General features: G+C 51.6%; 1 protein-coding gene across 2 annotated transcripts in view; it reads left to right on the forward strand.

Moving 5' to 3' along the window:
• Positions 1-8804, forward strand: part of ARPC1A (actin related protein 2/3 complex subunit 1A) — a 28008-nt gene extending 19204 nt beyond the window's left edge. For both annotated transcript variants that reach the window (XM_067705610.1, XM_067705611.1), the window contains exons 6-10: positions 931-1143; positions 3430-3505; positions 3702-3895; positions 6771-6861; positions 8412-8804. In XM_067705610.1, coding sequence (XP_067561711.1) covers positions 931-1143; positions 3430-3505; positions 3702-3895; positions 6771-6861; positions 8412-8450 — 613 coding nt within the window. In that variant the 3' untranslated portion in view covers positions 8451-8804. The remainder of the gene's footprint in view (positions 1-930; positions 1144-3429; positions 3506-3701; positions 3896-6770; positions 6862-8411) is intronic.
• Positions 8805-13486: the final 4682 nt, after the last annotated feature.

Raw genomic sequence — 13486 nt, forward strand, 5'->3', positions numbered from 1 at the left:
TTCCTCCCTTCCTTCTTTCCTATCTTTCTTTCCTTCTTTTCTTCTTTCTTTCCTTCTTTTCTTCTTTCTTTCTTTTGTTTTGCCAGGTCTTAGTTGCAGCAGGTGGGCTCCTTAGTTGCAGCATGTGGGATCTAGTTCCCTGACCAGGGATCAAACCCGGGCCCCCTGCTTTGGGAGCATGGAGTCTTAACCACTAGACACCAGGGAAGTCCCTCCCTTTCTTTCTTTAAATGAGTTAATGCTAGTGGTTTATTGCAGAGTAGCAAATAGTTTCCTCTCTCCTACCATTTGACTGTGTGGGCTCTGGACTGCTGTGTTAAGAATGGTGGTGAAGCAGACACGAAAGTATGCTGTGCTCATTTAGCAGAGTCTGCCATGGGCCAGGGAGCGGAGAGGGGCGGGACAGCAAGGTCCTCCCCTGGATGCACTCCAGGAGGGAAGGGCTTTTGTGTCCATCACTTCTAGAGCTATGCCCCGAGAGTAGTGCCTGACACGACGTAGGCCAAACTTGAATTGACCTGTAGGCAGCCCTTAGAACCCTTCTGTGTCTTAAGAGGTTTATGTATCTGAACTTGTCTGTCATCAGGTTTTGCTTTTTTTTTTTTTTGGCGGTACACGGGCCTCTCACTGCTGTGGCCTCTCCCGTTGCGGGGCACAGGCTCCGGACGCACAGGCTCAGCGGCCATGGCTCACGGGCCCAGCCGCTCTGCTGCATGTGGGATCTTCCCGGACCGGGGCACGAACCCGTGTCCCCTGCATCGGCAGGCGGACTCTCAACCACTGCGCCACCAGGGAAGCCCATCAGGTTTTGCTTTTGATGAGTCAGTATCTTTTCATTTTGGGACACCTTACAGCAGCTGCCTGTGGCCTGTTTCTATATACGCATATTTTCATTTACTCTTTCTTTCTCTTCCTGCCCTTAAACCACAGAGTGTTTTCTGCCTACATTAAAGAAGTGGATGAGAAGCCAGCCAGTACACCCTGGGGCAGCAAGATGCCTTTTGGTCAGCTGATGTCAGAGTTTGGTGGCAGTGGCACTGGCGGCTGGGTGCACGGGGTCAGCTTCTCCGCCAGCGGGAGCCGCCTGGCCTGGGTCAGCCACGACAGCACCGTGTCCGTTGCCGATGCCTCAAAAAGTGTGCAGTGAGTATCTGCCTTCATCTGGACTTAGAGAGGAGTGGGGTGGGATCTCAGCAGCTGGCCTGAGGCTGCCCTTCCCTGGGTATAAGTACAGGGCACCAGCATAAAATTCCGAACCCGGTTGCAAGGCAGCCTTTAAAGTTACCTTCACACGTTTAGATTGTCCATTTGGGGAAATTTTGAAGACTTAGGTCTCACTTCCAGAAACACTTCTTAATGGAAGTGCTGATTGTGATTCCTCCAAAGGAGTCTCCTGGTTTGCTCCTGGTAAGAGTTCCTTCAGATGGCAGTTTAGTCTGTTCCTGTGAATTCCTCACAACACGTAAATGGCATCCAGCAGCCTTAGATGAAGTGGGAGATGTGTTCTTACTCTGTGTAGTCAGTGGACAGTGCTCTATTCATGTGGGCCTTCATGCAGTGACACTTGACACCCTGGGAGCCAGTCCCCCTGGTGTGTGCACTGGGGAAGCCCGAATCTCAGAGACTCGCTGTGAAGAGGTGCCTGCTCAGCCCTGAGGAGAGCAGTGTGTGTCTCATCAGACTTCAGTTTGTGTCTGCTTATCATGTCTAGAGGGAGAGAGAGGGTGACCGCAGTCCTTTCCGCTTGTGAATCTTGGTTCTGTCCCGGTGAATCCTTTCCGTTGGCAGCTGAAGGTAACCCACCTGGGGCTTCCCTGGTGGCGCAGTGGTTGAGAGTCCGCCTGCCGATGCAGGGGACACGGGTTCGTGCTCCAGTCCGGGAAGATCCCACATGCTGCGGAGCGGCTGGGCCTGTGAGCCATGGCCAATGAGCCTGCGTGTCCGGAGCCTGTGCTCCGCACCGTGAGAGGCCACAACAGTGAGAGGCCCGCGTATCGCAAAAAAAGCAAACAAACAAAAAAAAAGGTAACCCACCTGTAAGGGTTTCCTGACTTGTCCCCTGTGCAGGGAACCAGTCACATCTGACTCCCACTGCCCCACACTGACAACAAAGTGACATTTCAGAAAGAATATATATTTTACTGATTGGGGTGAATTTTTCTTTTTAATTTTTAAACACACCCCCAGTCTAAATTATGAAGCCTTCCAGAAGATTTCTTTACATATGTAGACACATATATCTTTTCATTTTTAACTCCACTGGGATTATGGTATACATTTTGTATAGTAATTTGCTGTTTGTCATTCAGTAATGTTTTGTCATGGCTGTTTGATTTCTGTACAGTTTATTGTAATGCATAATAAGCTCTTAGCACATGCTTATATTAGAAGCTCTTGTCTACCTTCATATTGATTTATTATTTGGCTTCTCCGGTCCTGCAAGTCAGATTACATCCGCTACCCTTCTCCACATCAGAGTATTTCATGTAGTAAGAGCCAGGTATGCCACAGGAGAGCCTAAGATGAGGTGTTAGTACTTTAATCCAATACCATTCGTACTGAAGGGGATAGGGCAGGGGTGTCTCCTGAGACACAGTTTCAAAACGCATCATCTTTTACATGGAGCCATATGATCCTACTTCATCAGCGAGCATGTTTGCTGCCGTATCTGTGTAATTTCTCGGCCAGATGATCATGAAGCATACATGTGTACACACACACACACACACACACACACACACACACACACACACGGCCCATTTGCATGTGAGCTCCTGCCTGGCCAATACTGTGTCATGTTCATCGGTGGCCGTAGCTCCTGCCCCAGTGCCTGGCAGGGCACAGAATAGACTCCCATAAATGTCTGTGGTCCCAGCCCTCTAGGAGCCCATGTGAGCACAGGCGAGGAGAAGGGAGCAGAGAAAGGCCTTCAGTCCTGCGTGCCGGTGATGGTCAACTCTAGGAGGCCAGAGAGAAGAGCAGCCACTGCAGGCTGAAGTGGTCCAGGAAGGCTGTTCGTGGGGGTGATGAAACTCAAGCCGAGTTTCAGAGACTGGGGTGGACTTTGGAAAAGCAGAAGGAGCAGAAAGGGCGTGTGGGTAACGGGGCAGGGGGAGCCAAGGCCGAGGCGGCAGAAAACCAGCGCTCCTGGGACCGCAGTGTAGGGCAGTTGGTGGTGAGCAGGGATGCAGGAGGGGTGGGTGCAGGAGGGGTGGGCACAGCCAAAGGGGGCAGAGGCCTGCGTGTCTGCGGGTCACCTCAGGGCTGGCTCATGCTGGAGATTCCTGGAGGCTTGGGTCATGGGACTCCTCTTAACGTAAGTGTTCGTTCATCCTGCCAAGCCCCCATGAGAACGGGTTCTTTGTCGTCTGTGTCTGAAGAGGCTGCGTGGTCCGCTCCATCTCGGGTTAACACTGTTCTTGTGTTCAGGGTCTCAACTCTGAAGACAGAGTTCCTGCCCCTCCTGAGTGTGCGCTTCGTCTCGGAGAACAGCGTCGTGGCCGCTGTAAGCATCTCTCTTGCCCCGGAGCCTGTGCTTACTCTCCAGAACGGGAGCAGGGCGTGCCCTGTGGCTGTGCGCACAAGCACAGAGCAGCAGCCTTGTAGGGGAAGCAGCTCCAGAGGCTCCCATGGTGGGGCCGCTCTGCTAGGGCACTCGCTGGGCGCACACCCCGCAGGGCCTGACTGATCCCTCGTTTCAGGGCCATGACTGCTGCCCCATGCTCTTTAGCTGCGACGACCGTGGCTGCTTGACCTTCGTCTCGAAGCTAGACATCCCGAAACAGAGCATCCAGCGCAACATGTCGGCCATGGAGCGCTTCCGCAACATGGACAAGCGGGCCACGACCGAGGACCGCAACACGGCCCTGGAGACGCTGCACCAGAACAGCATCACGTAGGTGCCACCCGGCCCCTGGCCCGACGGCTGTGCAGAAGTGTTAGGTGACCGGGCTGCCCTTCTCCCCTCTTCGTTTCCTGACGGGTCCCTGTGATGTTCTCTGTCCTGCGGGCCCAGACATCCATTCAGGAACGGGGGCGGTGAGGGGTCTATAACTTCCCGGCTGCAGGCTCTTACTTCCAACTCGTCACAGAGAGCGAGCCGCCCCCACGTAGTCATTATGTCCTTCAGGGCATAGACGGTCTGGGCGTCCCGCGTGCGGAACACAGGCCCTGCTGCGGGCCCGTGAGCTGGCGCGGCCTGTCATGCAGCCTCTTCTGGGTCTTGCTTTCTCAGAAACTTGACTGAGGACAAAAGGAGACCTTCCTGAATGTCGTGTTCCTCTAATACTGAGCACCTGACAGTCATATCCTGTTTGAAAGGTAGCTGTCACTTCAGCCATGGGTTTCAAGTAAGGTGTACAAGTAAGAAGATAGTTTAACTAGAGAGACAGATTTTTCAGCATCATTATGACAAAGCCAAAAAACTCCTTTACTTATTTTTCATCAGGCGTCTGTGATTAAATAAGACAGTAGAATTGTGTCGTGTCTAGAAAGTTTGGTGGTTTTTTTTTTAATCTAGAGGAGAAATGCACTGTGTTCTTTTTTTTTTTAATTTATTTTTGACTGTGTTGGGTCTTCGTTGCTGTGCGCAGGCACTCTCTAGATGTGGTAAGCAGGGGCTACTCTTCATCGGGGTGCGGTGGCTTCTCTTGTGGAGCATGGGCCCTAGGCGCACAGGCTCAGTATTGTGTCTCACGGGCTCTAGAGCGCAGGCTCAGTAGTTGTGGCACACAGGCTTAGTTGCTCCGCGGCATGTGGGATCTTCCCGGACCAGGGCTCGAACCCATGCCCCCTGCATTGGCAGGCAGATTCTTAACCACTGCACCACCAGGGAAGCCCTGCACTGTATTCTTTGACTAGACCTTTTGTGTTGAGAGACTTTAATGTGGGAGATGATCATGGGAAGAATAATGGAAACCTCTAGACTTTCTCTTCGAGAGAATTTCTTCTTTTTTTTTTTTATAAGATTCGTATTACTTTTTTTTATTATTTACTTGGCTGCGCTGGGTCTTAGTTGTGGCATGCGAACTCTTAGTTGCAGTATGTGGGATCTAGTTCCCTGACTAGGGGTCAAACCTGGGCCCCCTGCATTGGGAGCCCAAAGTCTTAGCCCCTGGACCACCAGGGAAGTCCCTCTTCAAGAGAATTTCTAACTGCAGGTTGTTATGTTCAGCGGAAAGGGCCACTGGACTTAAAATAGGCTGGAAATAATCTGTGCTCTATTGAAAAGTAGTCATTTGAAGGCATAGCAGAACTTTTCTCCACACTTTTCAAGTTTCTCTGTCTTGAAAGATTTTCAAAATTATTTTCTGTTAGGTTCTCTTAAGCTTCTCTGCAGACTGTGTATCTGTAAAGAGACAGCTCTCGTTGCCTTTTTGAGACTTTGAGGTTAGGAATAAAAAGACCTTTGCAGATTGGCGTGACTGCTTTTATTTGCAGATATTAAGTCCTCTTTACCCTAGAGCAGGGTCAGCACACTTTTTGTATAAGGAACCAGAGAGTAAATTTTAGGCTCCGAGGACTACGTGGTCTCCATGACAACTACTACAGCCCTGCCATGTGGCCTGCAGGCTGCCATGGACAGTACAGAGATAAATATGCATGGATGTATTTCAGTAAAACTTTATAGGGACTTCCTTGGTACCACAGTGGTTAAGAATCCGCCTGCCAATCAATGCAAGGGACACGGATTCAAGCCCTGATCCAGGAAGATCCCACATACTGCAGTGCAGTTAAGCCTGTGCGCCACAACTACTGAGCCTGCGCTCTAGAGCTCACCAGCCACAACTACTGAAGCCTGTGTGCCTAGAGCCCGTGCTCCGCAACAAGAGAAGCCACCGCAGTGAGAAACCCACGCACTGCAACGAAGAGTAGCCCCCGCTCACCGCAACTAGAGAAAGCCCACGCGAGCAGCAACAAAGACCTAACGCAGCCAAAAATAAATTAATTTAAAATTTTATTTAAAAATAAAATAAAACTTTATAGACACTGAAATGTGAATTTCACATAATTTTCATATCATGAAATAATAGCCTTTTAATTTTTTTCTAAGCACTTAAAATTGTAAAGGCTATTCTCTAGCCCATAGGCTGTGCAGAAACAGGTGGTGTGTGCCATCCCCTTCCCCAGAGGGAATGTTCTAGGCATTTCGGGGAGAAAGACAAATATTGTCTGAGCTGTGGAATTGGTTTTCTTGAAAGTTTTTCAGATAATCGGGCTAAGCCAGGTTGTTTCATCAATCTCCTCTGCTGAGCTTGGTTGGAATTTTGTGGTGTGTCTGAATGTTGCTAATATTATTAATGATTAATTTCAAATGTAAGGAGAGCTTTTGACTCATATGCCCTCATTGTCCTAGAGGGTAATTTGGGAGTTTTGGTTTGGAGCCAGTTGGATTTCAGTCGTGCTTCATGATGCCTCTAGTATTTTTTTAAGCAGTGTGTCCATTTCAGTCACAGCTGTGGTCGTGGCCTCTCCTGGCTCCGCAGGGTACACACTGTGTGGCCTGAATTGTCCTGCTTCTCCACGTCCCTCTAATTAATGCACGTTCTTAACTTTTCTCTCTTTCCAGTCTTTTTCTTTTCTGGACATCTGGTAATAAAATACATTTTAATATTTTCTGAGTCAGATGGCTACAGACTAATATCTATGGACACTTTAAAGGAATTGATAGACAATTTGTTTCCTGAAGACGCTGTTACCCTTCTAGGAAGGTTGGAGCTCACTTTCACCATGTGCCTTACAGTCTCTCTCTTGTCTTTGCCTTTTTTCAGTCAAGTGTCTATTTATGAGGTGGACAAGCAAGATTGTCGCAAATTTTGCACTACTGGCATCGATGGAGCCATGACCATTTGGGATTTCAAGGTATCGTCTATCTTTCAGAATAGATCTCGTTTGTGTTAAAAGTCTTCCCATGAGAAGACTGGTCCTCATTTCTTGGACCCAGCCGTCAACTGCAGTGCACGTCAGGAGCGCAGTGCACGTCAGGAGTGCAGTGCACTGGCTGTGGTTCTCTTGAAACCCTGGGAGTTGTTAGCAGGAGAGAGCCACACTTGCTCACTGAGGTGGAGTCCACACTTCTGGATTTCCTCGGAGTCACTGAGGGGGGCTGGGGGCTGCTTTTGTGGCGGGCCCCAGCTTGGGCCCGGACGAGCTGAACTCTGTAGACATGTGTTCATGGTTGACACCAACTAATCGGATCAGCACTCACTGCCTGCCTGCTGGGTGCCGGGCCAGGTGCTGGCATTGAGGACGTGGACGTGAAGGAGCCCTCGGGGAGCTCGTCGTGGGAGAGGGAGGAGGGTGGGGGTCGGGTGGAGCTCCGGGAGAGGAGCCAGCGCCTCTGTTTACACCTTGAGGAATTGGGGGGCTGCACGAACTGCCTGAGTTGCCTCTCCGGGCGAGCGGTCTGAGCTGCAGGGGCAGCACGTGCAGAGCAGCCGAGAGGCTCAGGGGGCGCGTGCTGCACGCGGGCCCTGCCTGTGGGCAGCTGGGGGCTGCTCTGGAACCGACGTGGAAAGGCACCTGCTGTGACGTGCAGGTGGCCTGGACTCTGGACAGAGGCTGCTGGAGTGAACGGGTGGCAGGGATGTGTCTCCAGCCGTGCTGGGGGGCAGGGGGTGGCCAGGAGGTTCTGGGCTAGAGGGATTTAGGAGGCCGCGTGGAGGGGTGTTGTGACCATGAGGGACAAACCCCCGAGGCCTCTGCACCCTCCAGCTTCGGGGTTGGGATAAGGAGGTGGGGAGGAGGGGCGGGGCTAAGAGAGCAGCTCAGGTGTGCAACTCTGCGGACTTAACCCCCAGAAGTTAAACGTTTACAGAATTCTGCCACTGCCTGTGCGGTTCCATGATTGATGTTGCTGCCTCTACAAGTCTCTCCTCACCCTTGTTACCTTCACCTGCTTTGGGGCATCGTGCACCTGTGCAATTAGCTCCACCTGGGCAGGTAGCTCCGCCCTTCATCCTTTGATCCCTGCGGCCAAGTCCTTTCTCTCCTGTGCGAGTTAGCTGGGAAGTTCCAGCGCATTTTCCTCTCTGGTCCGTCCGCCTTTGAGCACCGCTAGGCGTTGTGCACCAGGCTGACTGCATGGGGGCCACAGAAACACGGGAGTGCCTGCCATCAGGGCACCTGGAGTGAGGGCCAGTGACACAGATGATAAGCACATACGTGCCCTGGGAGCAGGCGTGTGCCCAGAGCCTGTGGGCTGGGGCCGTGGGGACAAGGAGGCGCAGGGCCTGGAAGGGCCAGCAGGGGGAGTCCTGCCTGGGAGAGTCCCTGCAGGCCATAGTCCCGGAGTCCGTCTCAGAGGGAGCGGGTCACAGCTAGGAAGGAGGGGGTGTGGGGTAGTGCCTTGGGGAAAACGCCAGGATGGCCGGTCCCCACTGACCATCGGTGTTCTTCCTGCCGCTCTCCAGACCTTAGAGTCTTCTATCCAGGGCCTTCGGATAATGTGAAGCTGAGTGAGCCGCCCAGATCCAGCATGAGGACGGACAGGCTGCGCCGGGCAGCTCCGCCATTCGCATGATGGGCAGGAGAGCCGGCCGCCAGGAAACACTGAAGACACATATGGCGCAAACCTTGTTGTGTGTTTTGTTTGAGGATAATTGGTGAAAGTGTTGGTTTTTTAAAAGCAGCAGTGATTTGGGTTTTGTTTTTTGGTTTTTTGTTTTGCTATTTCATTCCATTCTTGACCAAAGCTTCTCTTTAAGTAGTTTATTATGGAAAATTGTCACACTAACTTAAAGGAAGGGGTGGGGGAGGTATGTAAATTGTTCGCTACAAAATTAAATAAAAATACTGAATGTGTTCTTGGTTCTGTCTCCTTATACCGTTTGCATTTTTAGTAGGAAAAGATGGGTAAATTCTTTGTTATACTAGTTAGTTTTTAGGGTAGAACCTTAGATTCTTAGTTTCTTATATTGAGCCATCTTGTACAACCTTTACCCAAAAGAACCGGTTCTCGAATGCTGTGTTTTAGCCGTGCAGGACTTCGGCAGAGGAGGCCTGCTTGCATACAGGCAGCAGAGAAACCCGCCTCCAATGAGCAGCCAGGGAGCCCCTGCCCAGTGCCCGTGGCAGGCGTGTGCAGGGGAGTGTGCAGTGGGAGAGAAAAAGCACAAGTTGTCATTTTGGTTTAGAGATTATTGTACCCAGACTAAGTCATCTTCATCATAATTAGACACAGAGTTTGACATTTCAAGGCTGAGACTCTTGAGAGGCGCAAATAAATGAATACAGCGTAGCCTAGAGCATGGCTGTGTGCCCAGAAGCGGAGCAGTGATTCCAACACAACTCTAGTAGTTAGGACAACGCTGGTAATAGCACTTCTCAAAGGACATCGTGATATTCTTAAAAGAGTAAATTTGCCCTTTTGCTAACCCATGGGAAGCATTACTTCCCTCCAGGAGAGAATCCCAGCACCTGGGCACCTGCCTCTTCCCGTTTACTGTGGCATCCTCCCTGCCCACCCCCCACCAATGGCAGGAGCTCCTTTGTGTACACGTGTTTGTACCAGTACATCGGCAAGGCTGTCGTGACAGAACAAGGATAGACAAAAGCAGGCCAAGAAACAGGAATTAGCTACCAATTTCTTTTTAGTTTCATTAAATCACATGGTTTGGGAGCAATTCCAGAGGTTTTTAGAGAAACGATGTATTCTGTGAAAGAAACAAATTTACTATCTTGGCCTCTAAGAACTTAAGCCTAGAGTCATCTTTTTTCTTTTTTTAACTTGGGCCATCTCACGTCTATGGAAGAAGGCCCATCCCTGTCGTGGCAGCCAGAAACCCGCAGTGCTGGGGTCTGAGATGGTGGAAGGTCCCTTCTCATCTCGCCCTGCTTGTGAGACTCCGAGCAGTCCTCGGTCCACAATCGCTACCGATTTGGAGAGACAGTGGCCAAAGCCCTTTGGAGGCTTTGGTGTCAGGTCATAGTTCTGCCAAGCTGCGTAGCCTTGAGCAACATAGTTAACATCTCTGAGCCTCACTATCTTCACCTGTAAAATGGGAGTAGTAAAGGGTTAGCAGTTCCTGTTATTCAGTAAAGCCGAGGTTTGCCTTCAGGCTTGGCATTGGCCCTATACTAGGCCCCGGAGACCCTTAATAGCAGAGTGGGGTAGGGTGGGAAGTGGTGTATGAAGGATTCGCTAACCAAAAAAAGTTTTTTCTAGAATATGCTGAGAAAACTGGGTTGGCCTCAGAACCCAGATTAATTGCTTAGGCATGGCCCCTTCAGTTTGACCCAGCAATCACGCAAGTGGTTTAGTTCTCATGTGTGCCCAGTGAGGCAGTGATGCGAAGGCCTAGGGTTCCCTCAGGTGCCTGCGATGTCGGTGAGGCCATTAAGCTACCCCACGTGGAATAGTACAGATGGTCTATACATTATAAAGTTATGTGAGTTATGTGTGTGTCTAATTCAAATATTGGGTGTGGTAGGTAGACTACTGGCCCCCCAAAGATGTCCCCGCCCTAATCCCCAGAACCTGTGAGCTTTGCAGATGGGATTAAGTTAAAGATCTTGAGCTGGGGAAGCTGAGCCTAGATTATCAGGTGAGCCCAGTGTAATCACAAGAATCCTTAAAGGAGGGAGGCGGGCAGGGGAGAGTCTGAGCAAATGAAGGGGTAGAAGCAGATTGGGGTGGGAGAAGGCCAAGGCCTCTAAAAGCTGCAGGAAGGAACCTGGTTCTCCCCTGGAGCCTCCAGAAGAAACAGCACCCCGCCAGCACCCTCCAGCTACTGATGTGGGCTGTGAAGATCTGACCTCCAGCGCTGTAAGAGAAGACACTTGCGTTGTCTCAAGCCACCCGCTCTGTGGTGAGTTGCTCCAGCAGTAACAGGAAATGAATCCACTAGGTCCATTCAGAAAAGGGGAGGAGGGACTTTCCTGGCAGTCCAGTTGTTAGGACTCTGTGCTTCCACTGCAGGGGGCACGGGTTCGATCCCTGGTCAGGGAACTAGGCTCCCGCAAGCCACTCGGCACGGCAGGAAAAAAAAAAAAAAGGAAATATGGTCTGGAGCTGAGTTTTTCAAACTGAGGGTCAGAGCCCATTTGTAGGTTGTAAAATCATGGCTGGTACTTGGAGGAGAAAACAACATTCTGCATTGTGTGTAGTAAGTTCTGCTTCATGGTACTTCTGTTTCAGATACACAGGGGGCTGTGGACTAGGCCGCAACATATGTCTGTGGGGGTCATGGCCAAAAATGTTTGAAAGCTGCTAAGGTAGAGGAGCTTGATGAGTGGGGCTTGATGAGGAAGGATGGGCGGATCCAACACAGCAAGAATGTGTGCCATGCACACAAGGTCACTGTGCCGGGCACCAAGGGAAGCAGCTGATATGCAGGAACTCCTCACAGCAACCCTGCAGGGTTAGAACTGTGACTGCCACATCTTAGAGATGACAAAACTCAAGTTCAGAGAGGGAGGGCAGCCTGTATCAAGGTAGCCTTTCCAGAGCCCCAGGGGTAACCGCCAAGCACGCTCCCTGCTGGGTGGTGACAGGCAGGGGAGATGCCTAGCGACCCAGCCCAGTTCTGTCACCACACTCAGAAGCAGGGTGATGTCATTGGAACCAGGAGGGGACCCCCCGGCGATACCTGTGGGGTCTCCTGGTAGACCTCGGTTTCTCAGTTGAGCCTTGTGGCTTGGAAGGGGTGTGAGCAGGCCCCGGCTGAGGAGTGCTGTGTGTGCTCCAGACCTCCATGTGTGCGTGGCCTTGGAAGGAGGCCCAGGGTCTCCCCTCTTCCCTCCTGGTACCGGGTGTCAATTCTTTGATCTCAGGGGAAGACCTATGGTCCCCATTTGGGGGTGGGCAGGGGCTGAGACAGAAGGAGATAGCGCTGCGTGCTTCTGGAAGGTTTTCCTCCCTGGTTTCCCGCTGCCTTGGCCAGCCCACCACCTCCTGAGTCCAGAAGCCTGAAGCTAGGCTGCCATCTTGTGACCAAGAGGCAGTAAGGCCAGTGCAGCAAGAAGGAAGGAGCAGAGAGCCAGGGAGGACCTTGATGGCCCTGAAACGCTGCACCAGACCCCAGCTGACGGCCCTCCTCAAGTCAGCCAGCCCTGAGGAGTCAGCCTGGGTGTGTGTCTGCCTCCTGGGGATCCTGGGAAGGCAGGGAAGAAGGTAGAGTGTAGGACCTTCATCCCAGGGCACCAGGGGAGGCAGATTCCGGGCAGAAACAGAAAGCTCTCTGAGCTGTTCTTTGAGCTCCAGATGAAATTCTTCCACCACCAGGTTCTCCTCACCCAAGGACTTGCCCCACTTAAGGCTTAGAAGACTGTTCCCCAAGGGAGCCATTTCAAATAATACCCCTGTCGTTTCCCAGCTTGAGGTGTGTTTCCCATCTACTGGGTCTTCCCACAGTGACCGCAGGCCTCTGAGGTGGCCGGGCAGTGCTTGTTAGGAATTAGCCTCACTTTACAGATACAGAAACCCAGGCACTGCAAGAAGATTCAAGTTACACTACAGGTTAAGCGGCAGAGCCGGAAGTGGGTTCAAGTTTCTAACCCCACTGGTTTGTTCATTCATTGATTCATTCAGCAAATACATACTGAGTGCTCCTGGCTGCCAGGCACTGATCTCGGCGCCGGGAAGAGCAGAGTGAATAATACAAATATGGTTTCCGCTCACACTAAGCTTGAGTCTTACCAAATTAGCTCAGTTTCGTGAGGAAGAGGGAGTCCTCAGGTGTGCATATTTGTTAGGATGCTTTTAGGAATGAGTAACAGAAAAGCAACTCAAACCAACTTAAAAAGTAGATTCCTTGGCTCATGTACCTGAAGAAACCCCCGGAGGCAGGTTGGGCTCAGGCTGCCAGTCAGAGGTTGACCAGGGCTCTGGTCATTTCCTGGGATTCTCTCCATCACGCTCCCCACCCCCACCCCGGGTTGTCGGGCTTCCCTGTGGCTCTTCCAGTTTCGTGTTCAAATTCCAGAAGGCGCTGCTTTCCCCTCTATCTTCATCCAAGATCCTGGGCTTTGCTTTGACCCACCGTCTCAGGTCACAAGTCCAGGAGGTGGGGCGGGGAGACCACACGCTGATTGGGTGACAGCACTCAGGGGCCGCCATCAGAGATGGGGCTCAGTCCCACCTGGAATGGTTCCCTGGGCATCTGCAAAGCTGCGGAGGGGTAAATGGAAGGCAGGGACACAAATGTCACCTCAGCATTAAACTGCACTTGTCCTTACGGGATGGGGGTGGCCAGTACAGACCATCTGAAACTTTTTTCTGACTAAAGCCATCACTTGGATTTGCCAAGGCTGGATGGGGGGCCCTGCTGACAGCCACTCAGTGTCTCCTCAGAGCCAGGAAGGCCAGGGTCCTACTAATTGAAGCTGAAGTTTCCCAAGCACCCTGTGTGCTCACCTCAAAGTGCTCCTCACCTTTGGACACCTTTCGTTCTCCCGGCTGCCCGCAAGTGTGGAATTGTGTAATGGAAGCCATGACTGGTGAGCACAGGATCCTGTTGAGGAGGGGGTCAGGGACAGAGTGACCTAA

This window comes from Pseudorca crassidens, chromosome 15 (genome assembly GCF_039906515.1).
Source record: "Pseudorca crassidens isolate mPseCra1 chromosome 15, mPseCra1.hap1, whole genome shotgun sequence".
Lineage (NCBI taxonomy): Eukaryota > Metazoa > Chordata > Mammalia > Artiodactyla > Delphinidae > Pseudorca > Pseudorca crassidens.